The following is a 17,071-nucleotide window of genomic DNA, read 5'->3' on the forward strand; positions in this document are numbered from 1 at the left end:
ACAAGATATCAAACGAGCTTCCATTTCGTATCATGTTTATATCACGAGTGAAATAAATTTTAGTTGTTGCGAGCTTTAGCGAGTGAAAATTAAAATTATTTCACGAGGGACATAAACATGATACCAAATTGTAGTGAGTTTAATATCCTATTTATTACTCAAAATCGATCTTAATTTATATCGCTCAATTCGTTTGGTTAACGTTCCGGTAAGGTTGTAGTGCGCCAATCGATGAAGTCATCGTGTGACATAGAAGTGTTACATCCCACTTGGCGTTCTAGTGGGACGTATCATTTTGATATGTACCAAGATATTTTTGACCATATGGGTAACAAATTTGTTTCTTACAGGAATGCGACCGGTTGCGCAGCTAGCCTCTCACTGGAACATCCCAGTGTTCGGCTGGGTGTCCAACGATCACGATCTCAGGAACAGATCCATATACACCACCCTTGTCAGACTGCTGGGACCGCTCAACCAGTTTTGTGAGTTTCATTTCATCTTCACTTTCGTGATGATATCTAATTAATGTTCAGTTACATACATCAACTATCTGCGTTGACTATCTAGGGCAGTGGGTTAATGGTTAGTTGGTAGTGGTGGTGGTTATTAATAGATACACTGGTGTACAGAACTCTTGCACCTCCCCAGTTGGCCACAGACCGCAGTTATATTAATTTACGCTATCGGTTTCTGTATAGCGTTAGTGGCCATAGCATTAATATCAGTAGGCTCAAGGATTTTGTTTATGTACCTTTACCTTCCTGAAGGCAACATACCATGAGCAGGATTACCCCATTTGTCCAACTCTTTCTTCCAGGATTGGTTTTAAACAAAACACATCAACTAAACCTGACCGGGGTACACCCATTTTACACCAAAAAAACACTACTTTTGCATGACCCGGAATTATCAATGTCAACAAGTTACACATGTTTGCAAACTTCATGCTCTCCCCTGTCAACTTCTGTCTAATAGTTGCCACTTCAAAGCTGTCTGGTATGAAATAATTAGAGTCAAACGGCAGACTACTTGCGCTGTCATATTTCCGGTGTATTGTGAAAACATTCCTGCACGGACAAATTCCTTATTTATGTTTCACCTTATATAATAGTATAATAATAAAATAATACCACAATGTATTGAAGTACACAAGCCACTCTTTTGGAGGTATGCGAGAGTAAAACTATATACAACATCTTTATATCGTTGTGGCATTTCATCTTTTCCACTGCAGCCCAACTGATTAGTTGTAATTATTATATCACGGGTGTAATAAACTACAATGACACCCATGCAGCTAAACGTATACCAAGCATGGATGGCTGGATGAATGGATGGATTGATAGATGGATGTATGGGTTGATGAATGGAAGGACGAATAGATGGATGGATTGATGGATGGATGGGTGTGTGGATGGATGGGTATATGGATAGATGGGTGGATGGCTGGCTGGCTGGCTGGATTGATAGATTGGTGTATGGGTTGATGAATGGAAGGATGAATACATGGACGCATGGACGGATGGATGGATGGATAAAATAATGGATGGATGGACGGACGGATTGACTGGTGAATGATTAATAAACTGATGATTTCAGCGACGACGATGCGCTACGTGTCGAGCATGTTCGGCTGGAAGATTTTCGCGATGGTGTACGACAAGGAGATCGCCTACCAGGCGGTCAAGGACGCCATCTACATGTCCGTCGTGTCCGATAACCACATCATCCGCTCGCAGCACCCCGTCTCCCAGGCGACCACTGACGAGGAAATACAAAACATCTTTAAACAGATCAAGAAATATGCTAGAGGTAAGTCCATTTAAAAACAAAATTGTAGGTTTTTTATTTCTGAAATCACTAATTTTAGAACAGATCAAGAAGTATGCTAGAGGTAAGTCTTGTTTTAAAATTATTTTGTTAGCTTTTTGTATTCTGAAGTTACAAATCTTAGAGCCTTAATTTGAATTCTAATACAACTTTCATTTAACCCATTTTTTCCATTGATTAATTTCCGTGATAAATCGGACGATAGATGTACGCTGTCATGGTCAACAAGGATTTTATTACGATGAAAAAATCCAAATTTTGTGATAAATCCCTAACTACATGTAGGATGAATATAGTAAAATTAATACAGTGCATAGGCATTTAACAAAAAGAAAATGTATTACAGCATCTTTAATCATCTATTTAACAATAGCGGATTCAGATTAGTAACCGTGTAAGTTTTGGTATTGCCCTTGTAGTCCGTAAAATGATCCAAGACTTTCTTCCGACCGTACTTCACGTCTCTTAGAACTTACTTTTATTTCATTTTTACTTATGTTCGTGCTTATATCCAATTAAGCTTCAAATGTCCTGGACACACACCTCAGCTATCTGGGCTGTCTGTCCAGGACAGTGGGTTAGTGCAGTGGTTAGTGGTTAGTGAGAGAGAAGAGAGTGCAGTGGTCTTACACCTACCCATTGAATTGTTAAAACTCGCTCTGTGTGGGAGCCGGTGCCGGGTGGCGAACCCAGTATCTATCAGCCTTATGTCCGATGACTTAACCACGACACCACCGAGGCCGGTACCTACTTCCAATATCTCATGTAAAGACTCGTCTTTTCCCCATCTGTTTACACAATCCCAGATCCGTTACAACACATAGATCTACACTATACCGAGAAAACGAATGCTAAAAAGTTAGTAACTATGGAGAAAGACACTTACTTTAAGTTATATATTTAAAATTAATGGGCCAAATTTAAAAGCCTGTTCATGTCTTACAATGCTTAAACACCTGCGTTTAAGAAAAAACAGGTTTATTAAATTCGGCTCAATTTATTTTTAAGCAGGACTTGGATACCCGTGTTTTACTTAAATATTCTATCATATTTTGCAGTGATTAAGTTCAGGATTCTTGCATATTTTGTAAGATTTATTACAGTTCTCACGTATTTTTCTTTTCTTTTCAATATTTATTTCTTCATTGTAATGATTGTTAAATGTTCATGCGGGTTTGGGGGGGGGGGGGCGGGGGGTATTGCAATGATAACAGTAAAAATTATTGCATGTTTTTGTTTTCTGTTTTTTTCAGTGATTATTTTCGCTGTTCCCTGGCTCAGCATGAGGCGCTACATCCTCGTGGCTCACCGGATGGGGTTAACAAACGGCGACTACGCTTTCCTCTGCATCAACGGCGACGTAAGAATCGCTTTTTAATATTATCCTCATTGTGGTATTACAGATTTTACTTTAATTCACAGAATCACTGTTTACATTTGTATCAGTCACAACCACATATCGTCCTACTACAAATAATGTATCGTCCCATGAAATGGCAGATGCGTGGGATCAGACACAACCTTGTGTAAACATCCCTTAGACTCTACTTTGTGCAAAGATACGAAATGAAAAGCGATTATTTGTTTTGTTGTTCAGATCACCTGAATGCTTTCAGTTTCAGACATAGTTGTTTCAAGGTCACTAGCTGCACGTCTTGGATCCTCTATGTATTATAAGCGAGGGTGAAAGTCTTGATAGGGGCGGAATTTAGCTCAGTCGGTGCTCGCGTGAAGTGCTTGCGTCACATGATCGAACCATCTTGGTGGATCCATTCAACTGATTGGGGTTTTCTCGTTCCAACTAGTGCAACATAACTGGTCAAATGCCGTGGTATGTGCTTTCCTGTCTTTGGGAAAGTGCATATAAAAGATTCCTTGCTGCATTAGGAACAATGTAGCGGGTTTCATCTGATGACTACGGTCAGAATTACCAAATGTTTGACATCCAATAGCTCCAGTGGTGTCGTTAAACAAAACACACTTTAACTCTATATATTATAATAACCGAGGGTGAAAGTATTGAAAATGAAATTAAAGTCTTGATAATGAAATGATATGTATCTGCACTTGGGAATTCGATTGTACAGTCTGTTACAGACATAAGAGATCATTACAGATATTAATGCGATCACTAACCCACCAGCCCGAGGCTAAAGTTAATTGCGACTCAGCCTGACCAACCATATTTGTTAGTACAGGAACCATAAAAAGTAATCGTGACTAAATCACATGTTTACATACCATCTGACTGTCAGGTCAAGTAAACAAATGACAAAAATACATGCATCTATATGTTTATTTTTCGTTGTTGATATTTATTGGCTTCTCAAACCTTCAACATATGATGGCAGTCCTCGCCCTAGCCCCAGGCCGTTATATTGACAGCTGACAGCTGACCAGTCCAGTATACTAGGGTGTATACTACCAAATCAAATCCCATAGACGACAATAGTAACATATGTGGCTAAAACTCCTACCTGCAACGTATCAACCGACATAAACGCCACAGATATAAATACTACCACCCCTCACACTTAAAGTGAATCAGAAAAAAATGGGGGTCAAGCTGCTCGTTTCTGAGATAACGGGTAGCGTCTATGACTACCCTAGTTCCGCACAAAATTCTAGTACTTTTTTTTACAGGTACCCCATACATGTTTCAAGCACAAGGCTACTTGACACATTGGTACTAGATGAAATAAAATTGCTTTTTTTTTTAACCCAGATAAAACTATTATTTTTTACAACCAACACACTCACATTTATAACCAATCACAGGACTTGTGGTGTTCACTTCTCTATCAAAAGTTCGGTGCACCTCGAACTTTGACCCAGCCGGAAGTTATTTGGTCTAGTACTACCACTAGTACTAGTTTATTCAGCCGTAAAAACGTATAGCCAGGCCGGCCTCCGTGGTGTAGTGGTTAACCCATCGGACTAAGGTTGGACTGTATCATTATTAAGAATACATTTGTTTCTATCCAAACTCTAATTTTACCTTTCAAAATTAAAAAAAGTGTGTTAAATAACAATACAGGATGTAAAGAAATGTATAACATATTAAACTATAAAAGCATAAGTCCAAAATCAGAGATAAAATACGCAAATAAGGGTTTGAACTACGATTGCTATATCTATGAAAAATATCATATTTTTGCCATTTAAATGTCTGAAAGATACAAATTTAATTGTTTGTTGTGTGTTTGTTTGTTTTTTGTTTGTTCGGGTTGTTTTGGGGTGGGTTTTTTTTTTTTTTGGGGGGGGGGGTTTTGGGGAGTTTTTTGTTTTTGTTTTTTATTGTCCCCCCCCCGAGCAATATGGCCATGACAAGGTTGGGGCGCCTTGAGATCATGACCTTACAATACAACTTTAATATGGTTTCAATACCGATTACCCCATAGCATTCTTGCCACTAATACATTTCTTCATTTGTTTCATTTTGCAATCTGATTAAAATTTGCTCAACTGGTCTACCAGTAAACCAGTAAATCTAACAGCATTGCGTGGACTCCCGTGTCCAGGTGACATTTCATCTATTAATAACAGTTTAAATATCGACCAATTACGCTTCGCCTTTTATAGCGCTATTTGGGAACATACAAATTCTAGAAATACCATCACGGGTTTTTTGTTCATCTTGAAACGAATTTTATATAAAATTTTATATTGAAATTACTTTCCGGCAAAGATAATAAAAAAAAGCAACGTGATGGCACAGCCATAAAATCTCTTTATACTAGTATACAATCCAGAGTTTATTACTAAACTTTTCCCCTGTTTTTTCACTATTGAAATAGACCAACAAGTTCGCCTATTTCTTAAATAGTCTCGCCCGATATTTTTAGAATTTGCATGCTCCCGAATAACGCTATAAAAGGCGAAGTGTAATTGGTCGATATTTAAATTGTTATTTATAGATGAAATGTCACCTGGACGTGGAAGTCCACGCAATGCTGTTAGATCTACTGGTAGACCCAGTAGAGCTAATTTTAATTAGATTGTAATTCACCCGAATCATTTCGTATACCATCAGCATAATCTTGAATGTTTTCAAAATCTTTTCAAATCACTGGCATGATTTTGCAAGTAAGATTTGATTGGTCGAATGAAAGGTCAACTGGACATGAGCTCCAACGGGGTGCTGTTAGATCGACAGGTAATGGTAATTAACCAGTGGAGTTAATTTTAATTAGATTGTTCATTTTGTAGATTCAAACAAATGTACTTTTTTGTAATAATAAACCGGAGACGCTGCGGCACCTTTTTTATTATTGCAATAAAGTGAGAAATTGGCACCAAACTCAATAAAAATGTAATTATGTTTGGGATTGTGGATGATGGCGAACTAAATTATGTTGTGAATTGGTTAACTTTCAACATAATGTATTATATTTATAATACGAAAATATTCCACAAATATTTACATATACAAACTATCGAACAAATCCTAAAAAACTAATTTCGAACTCGAAAAATACACTGATTTAAAAAATTGTGAATATGGCAAGTTTAATAAACGCTGTGAAAAGTGGTTCAATCTCTTTGTTTAAAATCGAGGACACAACAGTTTCATTATACTTTTTATTTTGTTCAGCAGATACTTTTATGTTGTTTTTAAAGAAAAGAAACACGTTGAACATGTATCAGCCTCATCTGTTACTGCACCATAAATGATCGCTGTTTTCTCTCCTTCTTCTGTATGTCTTCCCTCGGCTCAACCCCCTCTCTATCTTTCCTTTCTCGCTCTATCTCTCCCCCCCCCCCCCCAGATCAAAGCCAATTAATGTCAATTAATTCATGCTTTTTTGTAGGTTTTTATGAACCTAAATGTATGGACTGTATTATAAGTTTGAACTGTACTTTATTATCACGTTGGACTGTACTGTATTATGAGGTTGAACTGTACGTTGGACTGTACTGTATTACCAGGTTGGACTGTTTATGAGGTTGGACTGTACTGTATTATCAGGTTGGACTGTATTACCAGGCTGGACTGTACTGTATTATGAGGTTGGACTGTACTGTATTATCATGATGGGCTGTATTATGAGGTTGGATTGTACTCTATGATGAGGTTGGACTGTAAATTGAGATTGCACTGGACTGTATTATGAGGTTGGTTTGTATTATGAGGTTGGACTATATTGTATTATCACGTTGGACTGTACTGTATTATCAGGTTGGACTACTGTATTATGAAGTTGGACTGTACTGTATTATCAGGTTGGACTATTATGAGGTTGGACTGTATTATGAGGTTGGACTGTACTCTATTATGAGGTTGAACTGTATTATGAGGTTGGACTGTACTGTATTATCAGGTTGGACTGTACTGTATTACCAGGTTGGACTGTATTATGAGGTTGGACTGTACTCTATTATCAGATTGGACTGTACTGTATTATCAGGTTGGACTGTTTGTTACAGGTGTACACGGGGCAGGCCCTAGAGGAGGACGTGCTGTCGGAGATGGGGTGGAGGAGGAACGACACGTTCGACGAGGAGGCGAGATTCGCCTTCGAGTCCGTCATACACGTACGTTTTGGTTCGCTTCATCGGAGTGAACTCGTTTTAGAGTCCGCCATCCACGTACGTTTTAGTTCGGATTATCGGAACAGCTAACTCGTTTTAACGACGCAGTTTTCCTCTTCATAATGACTATGATATATATATATATATATATATATATATATATATATATATATATATATATATATATATATATATATATATAGATAAGATGTAATAACGTATATTAAGTTATCCAAAGGTCTAGAGAAGTATTTAATGAATAGTATTAAAATAATGTTCATTGTGTGCACAAATCTGACCCAGTGCTTATAAAACCTTTAGTCTTGACTCGAGACTCAAATAAAGTCCGAGACTTTAATGTCATGGCAACGCCATACAAATTGTATGCGTATGACGTCATATAAAGATTGAGTCTAAATTCTAAAGGTTTTATAAGCACGGGACCAGTAGCTAGAAATAATCACATTGTAAAATTTACTCTCTTTTTTATAAACAAAATAAGGCCTAATAAAGAAAACGACAAAAAGAAACAAAAAATAAATAATGGATTATTGATTGACTTATTAATTAATTAAAGAAATGCGGAAACATAAGAGAGAATGAGAGGGAAGAAAGACAGACGGACAGATACAGACAGACAGCCAGGAATGTATCCAATGCAAAAGTTTTGAAACTATAGTCCGTGCCATCCTCTTACAAAAATGTTTTTGTAATTATTTTAGTTTGGTTTGGCGTAAGAAAAAAAGAAAATGTGTTTTGAAAATGACCAAAAAAAACCCCAAAAAAACAACAACTATTTTTGTGTGCAAGCTACAAAACAATGGGCTCAGAAATAAATAACTTGTAGTAAATTCCATAGCCTTGACAAGGCATTCCCTGTGGGACGGATTATAGTTTCATTATGTTCCATTTTCCGAGTGTGCATTATCGCAATTATACAATAAACATAAAATAAAACATAGTATATCTATTTTAATAACGCCATCTTATAAACAATTTCAGGTCATAATGGTTGGATCAGACAGAAATACTTACCGGAAGTTCATAAATCTTGTCCAGCGAGCAGGAGAATTGACGTCACCCATGTGGCAGATCCCGGATGGTACAGATGTAAGATCAGATTATGACCTTGACCTAGATCTAGGATGGATATAATCATTGGTTTTATAATAGCACAGATATGATATATTTTTACCATTCAGTTATTAGACCTATATAAAACGCATTATAGTAGAGACCTGCTTTTTAAAAGTACATTTAGTAAGATGTATTGATGCTCAGTTAACATAAAAAATATCAAAATAAATGTGACAGTATGAAAACAAGAAGTGTGATAATAATGAAAAAGAACAGCGTCAGGCACGACGGAGGCAAGCAGGGAGGGGGTGGGGCTGACTGAGATAGAGGCACAAAATAAAGTTTCTAGGGGGTTCGGGGGTAATTTCCTACATTCTACAAGTAAACTTCATCTTTGCATTAAGATTTATTACCAATAATATTTCTGATTTAGAATATTATTGGGGAGGTGGTGGCTAGAGCCCCCACCCCCACCCCCTCTACCGTGCCTGAGTATGACAGTTTAACATTATTTCTATAAATATATTTGCAGTTTGTCGTGTCGTTGAGTGCAATTGTCAATTACAAAGGTGGCGGTTGTGGTTGACCCATTATTCTTATTATCAGAGTGTTGAAATAAATCACCTAGGCCCCGTTTTACGAAGACCACCTTAAGTGTATAAGGTAGTTATCCACAGTTTAAGGTGGTCTTAGCGCTAAGACCGCTTCGTAAAATGGTTCCCAGGATTAAGTATCAATTCATAAAAGCAATTTTTTTGCGGCCTGAATCCAGTCGGATGCATTGTGTGAGATTTTGTTTAAAGTTTCACTTTTCTTTTAGCTGGACGCCTATGCCCCATTTCTTTACGATGCTACAGTTCTGTGGGCCATTATCGTGAACAAGACAATGGTGGAGGGTAAAAACCCCAGAAACGGCACTCACATTTTCCACATGGCACAAGGCGCTGAAACGCAAGGTAAGGATTATTAATTATATGTCACCTCTATGACGTCACGCTGTCACAGACCTCCCATACACACAGAAGGAAACTGTTTTATTGGCTTCCGTATTTCGACATTTATTACACTCGCATTGTTTTTGACAATTATAGCTAAATGTCCTTTCTGTTGAACCACCTGTACCAGTATATGTTGCATATGTATGGCTGCAGCAGTCTATATTGCAAAATGTAACGTATTGAGGTACCTTATCTGTAGCTTGTATAACAGTATGTGTTGCAACTGGAAGATCAGAATTATATATAATATTTTGCATCATTGCTAGTTAATTATAACCCTACAGTATGTTTTAATATTTCTGTATGCACATGCGTATGGATATTATAGGAACTAGACAAACAGTTGTATGAATGCATGTAAACCCTGTGCAAAAATAAATAAGCGCCAAAGATAGTTTAGATATTGGTGTTAGTTGAGGACGATTCATATTTAATATCCTGATGATAATTATGTATGTACCGCCCATATTTATATACCAGTGTTATTTAGGTACCGCCCATATTTATATACCAGTGTTATTTAGGTACCGCGTATATTTACGCAACACTCACCTTCAAAAATTTACATCCTGTAGTCATTTAAACGCCTCCTTTATTTTGTATATTGATGCCAGTTAAGAGTTTCTATATTTTATATACTCATGTCAATTAAATGCGAATACATCCTTTTTCTTTCTTTTTTGTTTGTTAAAGTAGGCACTACACACCATCTTATATTCTAGCATTATTTATGCATCACCCCTGTGTTATATATTGATGTGATTTATACGCCTCCAATAATTAGATACTGATGCCAGTTCAGTACCTTCAATAACCAATATACTAACAACGTAACTTACGCACCTGCCATAATTTATATATTGATGTTATTTATACGCTTCCAATAATTAGATACTGATGCCAGTTCAGTACCATCAATAACCAATATACTAACAACGTAATTTACGCACCTGCCATAATTTATATATTGATGTTATTTATACGCCTCCAATAATTAGATACTGATGCCAGTTCAGTACCATCAATAACCAATATACTAACAACGTAATTTACGCACCTGCCATAATTTATATATTGATGTGATTTATACGCCTCCAATAATTAGATACTGATGCCAGTTCAGTACCTTCAATAACCAATATACTAATAACGTAATTTACGCACCTGCCATAATTTATACATTGATATCTGTTAAACATTCCTATGTTTATATAGTCAGGTTAATAAAATGTGAAACTCGCCTGTGTGTTTTGTTGGGGACTTTTTTGTGTGTAAATACTGGTGATGTGATTTCCAGGTGTGACTGGCCATTTGGCCCTAGACCAGTACTGTGACCGCCTGGTCAACGTGTGGTTTCTCGACATGCAGAAGAGTGGCAAGTTCAAGGCCATCATCCGGATCTACAACACACAGAACGGTGGCATCGTCTACACGGTACGCTAGCATTCAGGCGCGGCGTCGTAATATGTTTATTTTTGTTTAATGACACCACTAGACAGTGGCGTAGCGAGGGGTGGGGCACGGGGGCCATGGCCTTCCCCAATCAAACCTTTTCTCTCTTTTTAACTGTATTAAATTTTATAAAATCATACATACACACATACATACATACATGCATACATGCCCCCCAATAGTGGGTTTCCCCCAGTCTAAAATCCTGGCTTCGCCAGTGCCACTAGAGCATATGCATTAATTAATCATCACGACCACATACCACGACCTTTGACCAGTTGTGGTGCACTGATTGGAACGATAAAAAAAAAACCCCAATCAGGTGACTTTTTGCAACTAAGTGGTTCGATCCTGCGACACAATACTTCAAGCTAGCACTCAACCGACTGAGCTAAATCCCCCCCCCCTCCCCCTCCTCATCATATCTAGCCAGGACCATAGGCCTACTTAACGGGGGAGGGGGACCAGAACCAATTGTCCCCAAAAACCCACCATTATAATTTTAAAACCCCCAAACAAAACAACAACAAAAACCTACACACACACATCCTAAACAAATCCAAACACCAACAAAAACAACAACTAAAAAAACCCCGGAAAGGTGTCTTTTCAGTTTAAAGGTACAAGCACGCTCATACACGTGTAATGTCGGTTATGTCCAATTTTAATCTTTTTTTATAGATTATTTTGTAATGGTTAACTATGAAAATATCCTCCAAAGAAAACCATCATACTCACTTGGCGTATACTTTCACATCTATGCTGATACAGAGGTTTGGATACAATGGTGTTTTTAAAGGGACATACCCTAGTTTCAACCCGTGAAAATTAACACTAAGTTTATTTAATCTACAAACCTGTAACACATTTGGATAAAGTTACAATTGAATGAAACATGAGTCCGTGACTTTGACATGGTGAAATACCTTCTAAAAACAGACCAAAACTCGAATCCATAAATGTTTCTTCTCAGACGCACGTGCGTTTTTAAAAATATGCGAAATGCATTTTGTGATATTAAAAACAGTAGGATGACCAAAAACACTTCGAATATACGGAAATGGATAATCTAAACAATAAAATCTAAGTAAAGTATGATTTAAGTTATCAAAAACGGTTATAATAATCAAAAGTATGCGTTAGCGTTTAAAAACTAGGGTATGTCCCTTTAAATACGTATTTGCTGACGGGTTTCTTCCTGTAGTGTGTGTATTAGTGATTAACATATCAATATAATTAATCTAGTTAGAGAGGAAGATGCAATATCTTGGTCGGTTGGGTATTTCTGGGAAAGATTTCTATACACACCTATATACGGAATAGATATTAGTGTACGTAGACAGACCATGTGCCTTTGATTTAGTTTTCACCCCCCTGCTCCCTAAATGTCTTTACAACCACCCTTACATTTATAGTTATAACAAGACAGTGGCGGGTTTAGGGGGGAGGGGGCCAGACCCCCCCCTTTCTAAATTTTGCTACAGTTATATATATATATATATATATATATATATATATATATATATATATATATATATATATATATATATATAATTTTACGTTGGAGAATCAGAGGAATCACTTCGGGAACGTTTGTGGCCTCCGGCCACATTTCATTAAGGCACCCCCTAAATGGATTTTCTGGATCCGCCACTTGAAGATGTGTTCATGATCTTTGATTCTTTTGGTATTATTCTGCAGGAGATGGAGGAGAAGATCAATGTGAGATGGCCGAACGGGAATGTCGGGAGTAAGAACGCCCCTCCCGACACACCGGCGTGCGGCTTTGAGGACGAGAAGTGTAAAAAATGTAAGGTCTTCTTCTTCTTTTTTTTTTCTTTTCCTCTTCCTTCTTCTTCTCCTCCTCGACGCTTTTGGGCTTTTGTCTATTAGGTAGCTAGGCTTTTTTTTTGGTGCGTGTGTGTGTTGGGGGTGGATGGAGGCAGATGAATTCTGCGCATACCTAAAACTCCTCAAAAGATTGTCTTTAAGTTGCTATTATTTTTACCGGAATCTTTTCGGTTGGGGGGGGGAGAAAGTGTGCCCCCCCCCCCCCACCGTTAGCTGGCCCTGCCTAGACAATGGATAGCCTAAGCCAAGGGCGGATCCTTTTGGGGGTCTTTTGTTTAACATTTTGTTTAAGTTGCCTTTTCGTGGAGCTGGTTTATCGGCTATTTTGCCCTTGACAGCTCACCTGTATACACTATACATTAACTTTCTCTCTCAACAGTAACCTTAATAACATCAGTCTTCAGCAGACAGTACAGATACCTGAAATGTGTGCCCATGACAGCGTGCATAAACCATATTAGGCTATAATGGCGATAATAAAGAGAAATGAGTGAGTGGACGTGCGGCTGAGTTATTTCTTATCAACACGTACCAAGACAAGACAAGACCTGCCATCAAAGGCAGCACTGTGTAACATGCGCAGGTACATAAATTACCTGTACACAGTACCTCGCCAGGTGTGTGTGCTTCTGGGGGTAAAAACAGACACACTGCAGGTTGCTTGTAAAGGCCCGGCTGAACAACTGATGTACTCTATTTTAGGAAACCGTACTCGGTGTCCTCTGTTTCCGTTAAATCCGTTTAATCGTGTGCACTTTTATGTGCAACGTGTAGATGAAGTGGTGACCTTGGTTATTGTCAAATAATTTAAAGCAAGGGAAAAAACCCTTGAGTTATAAAGTAAATCCCATTCAAAAAAGAGAGTTAATTTGTAGCTCAATGGTACGGGTTTTGTCTCTCCCCCCCCCCCCCCCCCCCCCCCCGTCCCTACTAAATTTGGAACCTGTACACCTATGGTTCCAATCTTTATTATTTATTTTTATTATTGTGTTTTTATTATTATTTTTTAAATCTCAACCAGCACCCCGGGCTGATATACGAAAGACCGTATTGTGTACTTTTCTATTCTGTCTGAGAAAGAGAAAACAAAAAGATATATTTTGTGCTGACGTCAGCATATTTTTAACTATGGCTGTTTGGTGTTCAGAATGAGCAGTTAGTGTTAAAGCTGCAATCTTGCTTTCCGCATAAACGAAATGAAGACACCTGCTTTTTGTTTTAAAAATATTTAATAAGGGAGGAGGAGGGGCTGCACCATAGAAAGAAATATTTTATTTAACGACGCACTCAACACATTTTATTTACGGTTATATGGCGTCAGACATATGGTTAAGGACCACACAGATTTTGAGAGGAAACCCGCTGTCGCCACTACATGGGCTACTCTTCCGATTAACAGCAAGGGATCTTTTATTTGCACTTCCCACAGGCAGGATAGCACAAACCATGGCCTTTGTTGAACCAGTTATGGATCACTGGTCGGTGCAAGTGGTTTACACCTACCCATTGAGCCTTGCGGAGCACTCACTCAGGGTTTGGAGTCGGTATCTGGATTAAAAATCCCATGCCTCGACTGGGATCCGAACCCAGTACCTACCAGCCTGTAGACCGATGGCCTAACCACTACGCCACCGAGGCCGGTCTGCACCATAGAGTAACTGATTCAGTACCGCAAAACACAATGCACGTTTGAATCGCTTATTAATCTATCATTGATCGATTCGTTCAAACTGATCATCGATAATAAACTTATATCCGATATGCAAAACACTAAACAAGCTTGTTTTTGTTTTTGATCTCATTTTTGTTTTTGTGTTTATTTGTTGTTGTTGTTTTTAAAATTACATTCCTTTCAGTAAAAAGAGGTATAATGGTTTAAAAACACAAAGATAAATAGGTGATATGTTTTATAAAAATGTATCACATATTTATTACTTCTACTGACCTCTGTGATTGCTTGTTTCAGTTGTTCCCAACACCGACTACACCGACACCATCGTCGGTGCCGCTGCCGGATCGTCGTTCGTCCTCATCGTCGCTGTCGGTGTGCAGGTGTCACTGAGGTTAGTTGGGGTCGGGATGTAGCGGTCAATCTAGAATCGATCCCCATAGGTCGGCCCGTTGGGCTATTTCTTGTTCCAGTCAGTGCACCACGACTGGTATATCAAAGGCCGTGGTATGTGCTATCCTGTCTGGGAGATGGTGCATATAAAAGATCGCTTGCTACTAATGAAAAAATGTTGCGGGTTTCCTTTCTGAGACTATAAGTCAGAACTACCAAAGGATTAGGATACTTTATTAACGTGCCTAAATCCAAAAGAGTTTCAGGCACATTAATACCAAATGTTTGACATCAATAGCCGGTGATTAATAAATCAATGTGCTCTAGTGGTGTCGTTTAAAAAAAAAAACTTTTGTTGTTATTCTACCTTGTTGGTTGTGTTAAAATATATTTAAAACATGGCGATACATTTGCACTAACCAGTCATCGGTTATCGCATGTCAAACATTTGCTAATTCTGACAGTCTTCAGAAACACACCTTTACATATTTCAGTTAGTGGCAAGGATCTTTTATATACACTTTCCCCACAGACTGTACACACCATGGCCTTTGATATAGCTGTCGTGTGTGAACAGTAATATTTCGCTGTTTTCACGTTAATAAAATAAAAAATGTGATTAATAACTATCCCACATATAACCTTTGAATAATCAACTAAAAAATATCAGAATTGTAATGTGATGACACTTGGCGTAAACAGTGGTTTCCTTGAGAAAAGTACATATAAAATCTTCATTGTGTAGCCATTAAAATAGCAACCAGGTCTTCGTGAATAAGAAGATATAATTCAAATTCATACTGTCATTTCACACAATGACATACATTTATAAATACATGTGGTAGTAATGGAAATTATTGGGATTTGATTTTCTGTAGGTATGTAATTTAACGTAGGGCCTATAACCTTTACATTTAACAAGAAAAAATAATAAATATCTTTTATTATTATTATAACTTCGACACTAGCTCTTTAAATGATGTAATAATATGGCGGGACGAAGTTGCATCTTTAAATTGTTCGTGTTGTATTGCTAGTGAATCTTTTACATTTTCAGACGTTATCGACGACGTCGTCAACTCGAAAGCATGTTGTGGCAGGTGAAATTCGAAGAGATTGATTTTGGGACTGCAATTCTGTGTGGCAGCGTTAGAGTACGTTTTAGAACAACTCGTTGTAAGATAAATGGTGTCTAACGACCACTCATGTAGTATTCTCTAGTTAAATCGTTATCCGACGCCATATAGCCGTAAATAAAATGTGTTGAGTGCGTCGTTAAATATAAACATTTTCTGTTTAATTCATTATGAACTTTGCTGACCTATAAAAGATGTGATAAACATTGACGGGCGGAGTCATTACCTGCGGCCATTACAACGAGCATTTTAAGATGTGCCATACTGAGCGTTGATATTTAATCCTTCTGAAGCATACCGGCCTCGGTGGCGTCGTGGTTAGGCCATCGGTCTACAGGCTGGTAGGTACTGGGTTCGTATCCCAGTCGAGGCATGGGATTTTTAATCCAGACACCGACTCCAAACCTTGAGTGAGTGCTCCGCAAGCCTCAATGGGTAGGTGGAAACCACTTGCACCGACCTATGATCCATAACTGGTTCAACAAAGGCCATGGTTTGTGCTATCCTGCCTGTGGGAAGCGCAAATAAAAGATCCCTTGCTGCTAATCGGAAAGAGTAGCCCATTAGTGGCGACAACGGGTTTCCTCTCAAAATCTGTGTGGTCATTAACCATATGTCTGACGCCATATAACCGTAAATAAAATGGGTTGAGTGCGTCGTTAAACAAAAAAATTCTTTCTTTCTTTATGGGGAGCTAGTCTCAGGGGAGTGGATGGGGAGTCAAAGTGATAGTTCCCGCTGAACTGCGAGGTCTGTATCCATAGGTTATTGACCCGCTTCCGTGCATATGAAATATAAAAATATTTGATTTGAACATTTTTAATTTTTAAGCGAACGTTTCTTAATGATCAGCGTACGTAGCAGAAGGAGGGGGTTAATGTATTTCTACGTTATGATATTATTGATTAAAATATTCCTTGAAAAAAAAAGTCTTATACAGTTTAAAGTTAGTTTTCCTTAACAACACCACTAGAGCACATGGATTATTTTAATTATCGGCTATTGGATGTAATTCTGACATATTATTCAGTCGTTCTCAACTATTAACAGCAAGAAATCTTTTATACGTAGGCTTACTTTCACACAGACAACACAGCACATACCATAACATTTGATATACTAGTTGTGGG

General features: G+C 38.0%; 1 protein-coding gene across 1 annotated transcript in view; it reads left to right on the top strand.

Moving 5' to 3' along the window:
* Positions 1 to 17,071, top strand: part of LOC121382143 (atrial natriuretic peptide receptor 2-like) — a 50,388-nt gene that overhangs the window by 19,724 nt on the left and 13,593 nt on the right. Inside the window, exons 3-12 of the mRNA XM_041511652.1 lie at positions 351 to 485; positions 1,603 to 1,815; positions 3,087 to 3,193; positions 7,261 to 7,368; positions 8,368 to 8,475; positions 9,263 to 9,398; positions 10,738 to 10,874; positions 12,594 to 12,702; positions 14,710 to 14,806; positions 15,863 to 15,959. Of these exons, the coding sequence (XP_041367586.1) occupies positions 351 to 485; positions 1,603 to 1,815; positions 3,087 to 3,193; positions 7,261 to 7,368; positions 8,368 to 8,475; positions 9,263 to 9,398; positions 10,738 to 10,874; positions 12,594 to 12,702; positions 14,710 to 14,806; positions 15,863 to 15,959 (1,247 nt within the window). The remainder of the gene's footprint in view (positions 1 to 350; positions 486 to 1,602; positions 1,816 to 3,086; positions 3,194 to 7,260; positions 7,369 to 8,367; positions 8,476 to 9,262; positions 9,399 to 10,737; positions 10,875 to 12,593; positions 12,703 to 14,709; positions 14,807 to 15,862; positions 15,960 to 17,071) is intronic.

The sequence above is a fragment of the Gigantopelta aegis genome, chromosome 9 (genome assembly GCF_016097555.1).
Source record: "Gigantopelta aegis isolate Gae_Host chromosome 9, Gae_host_genome, whole genome shotgun sequence".
Lineage (NCBI taxonomy): Eukaryota > Metazoa > Mollusca > Gastropoda > Neomphalida > Peltospiridae > Gigantopelta > Gigantopelta aegis.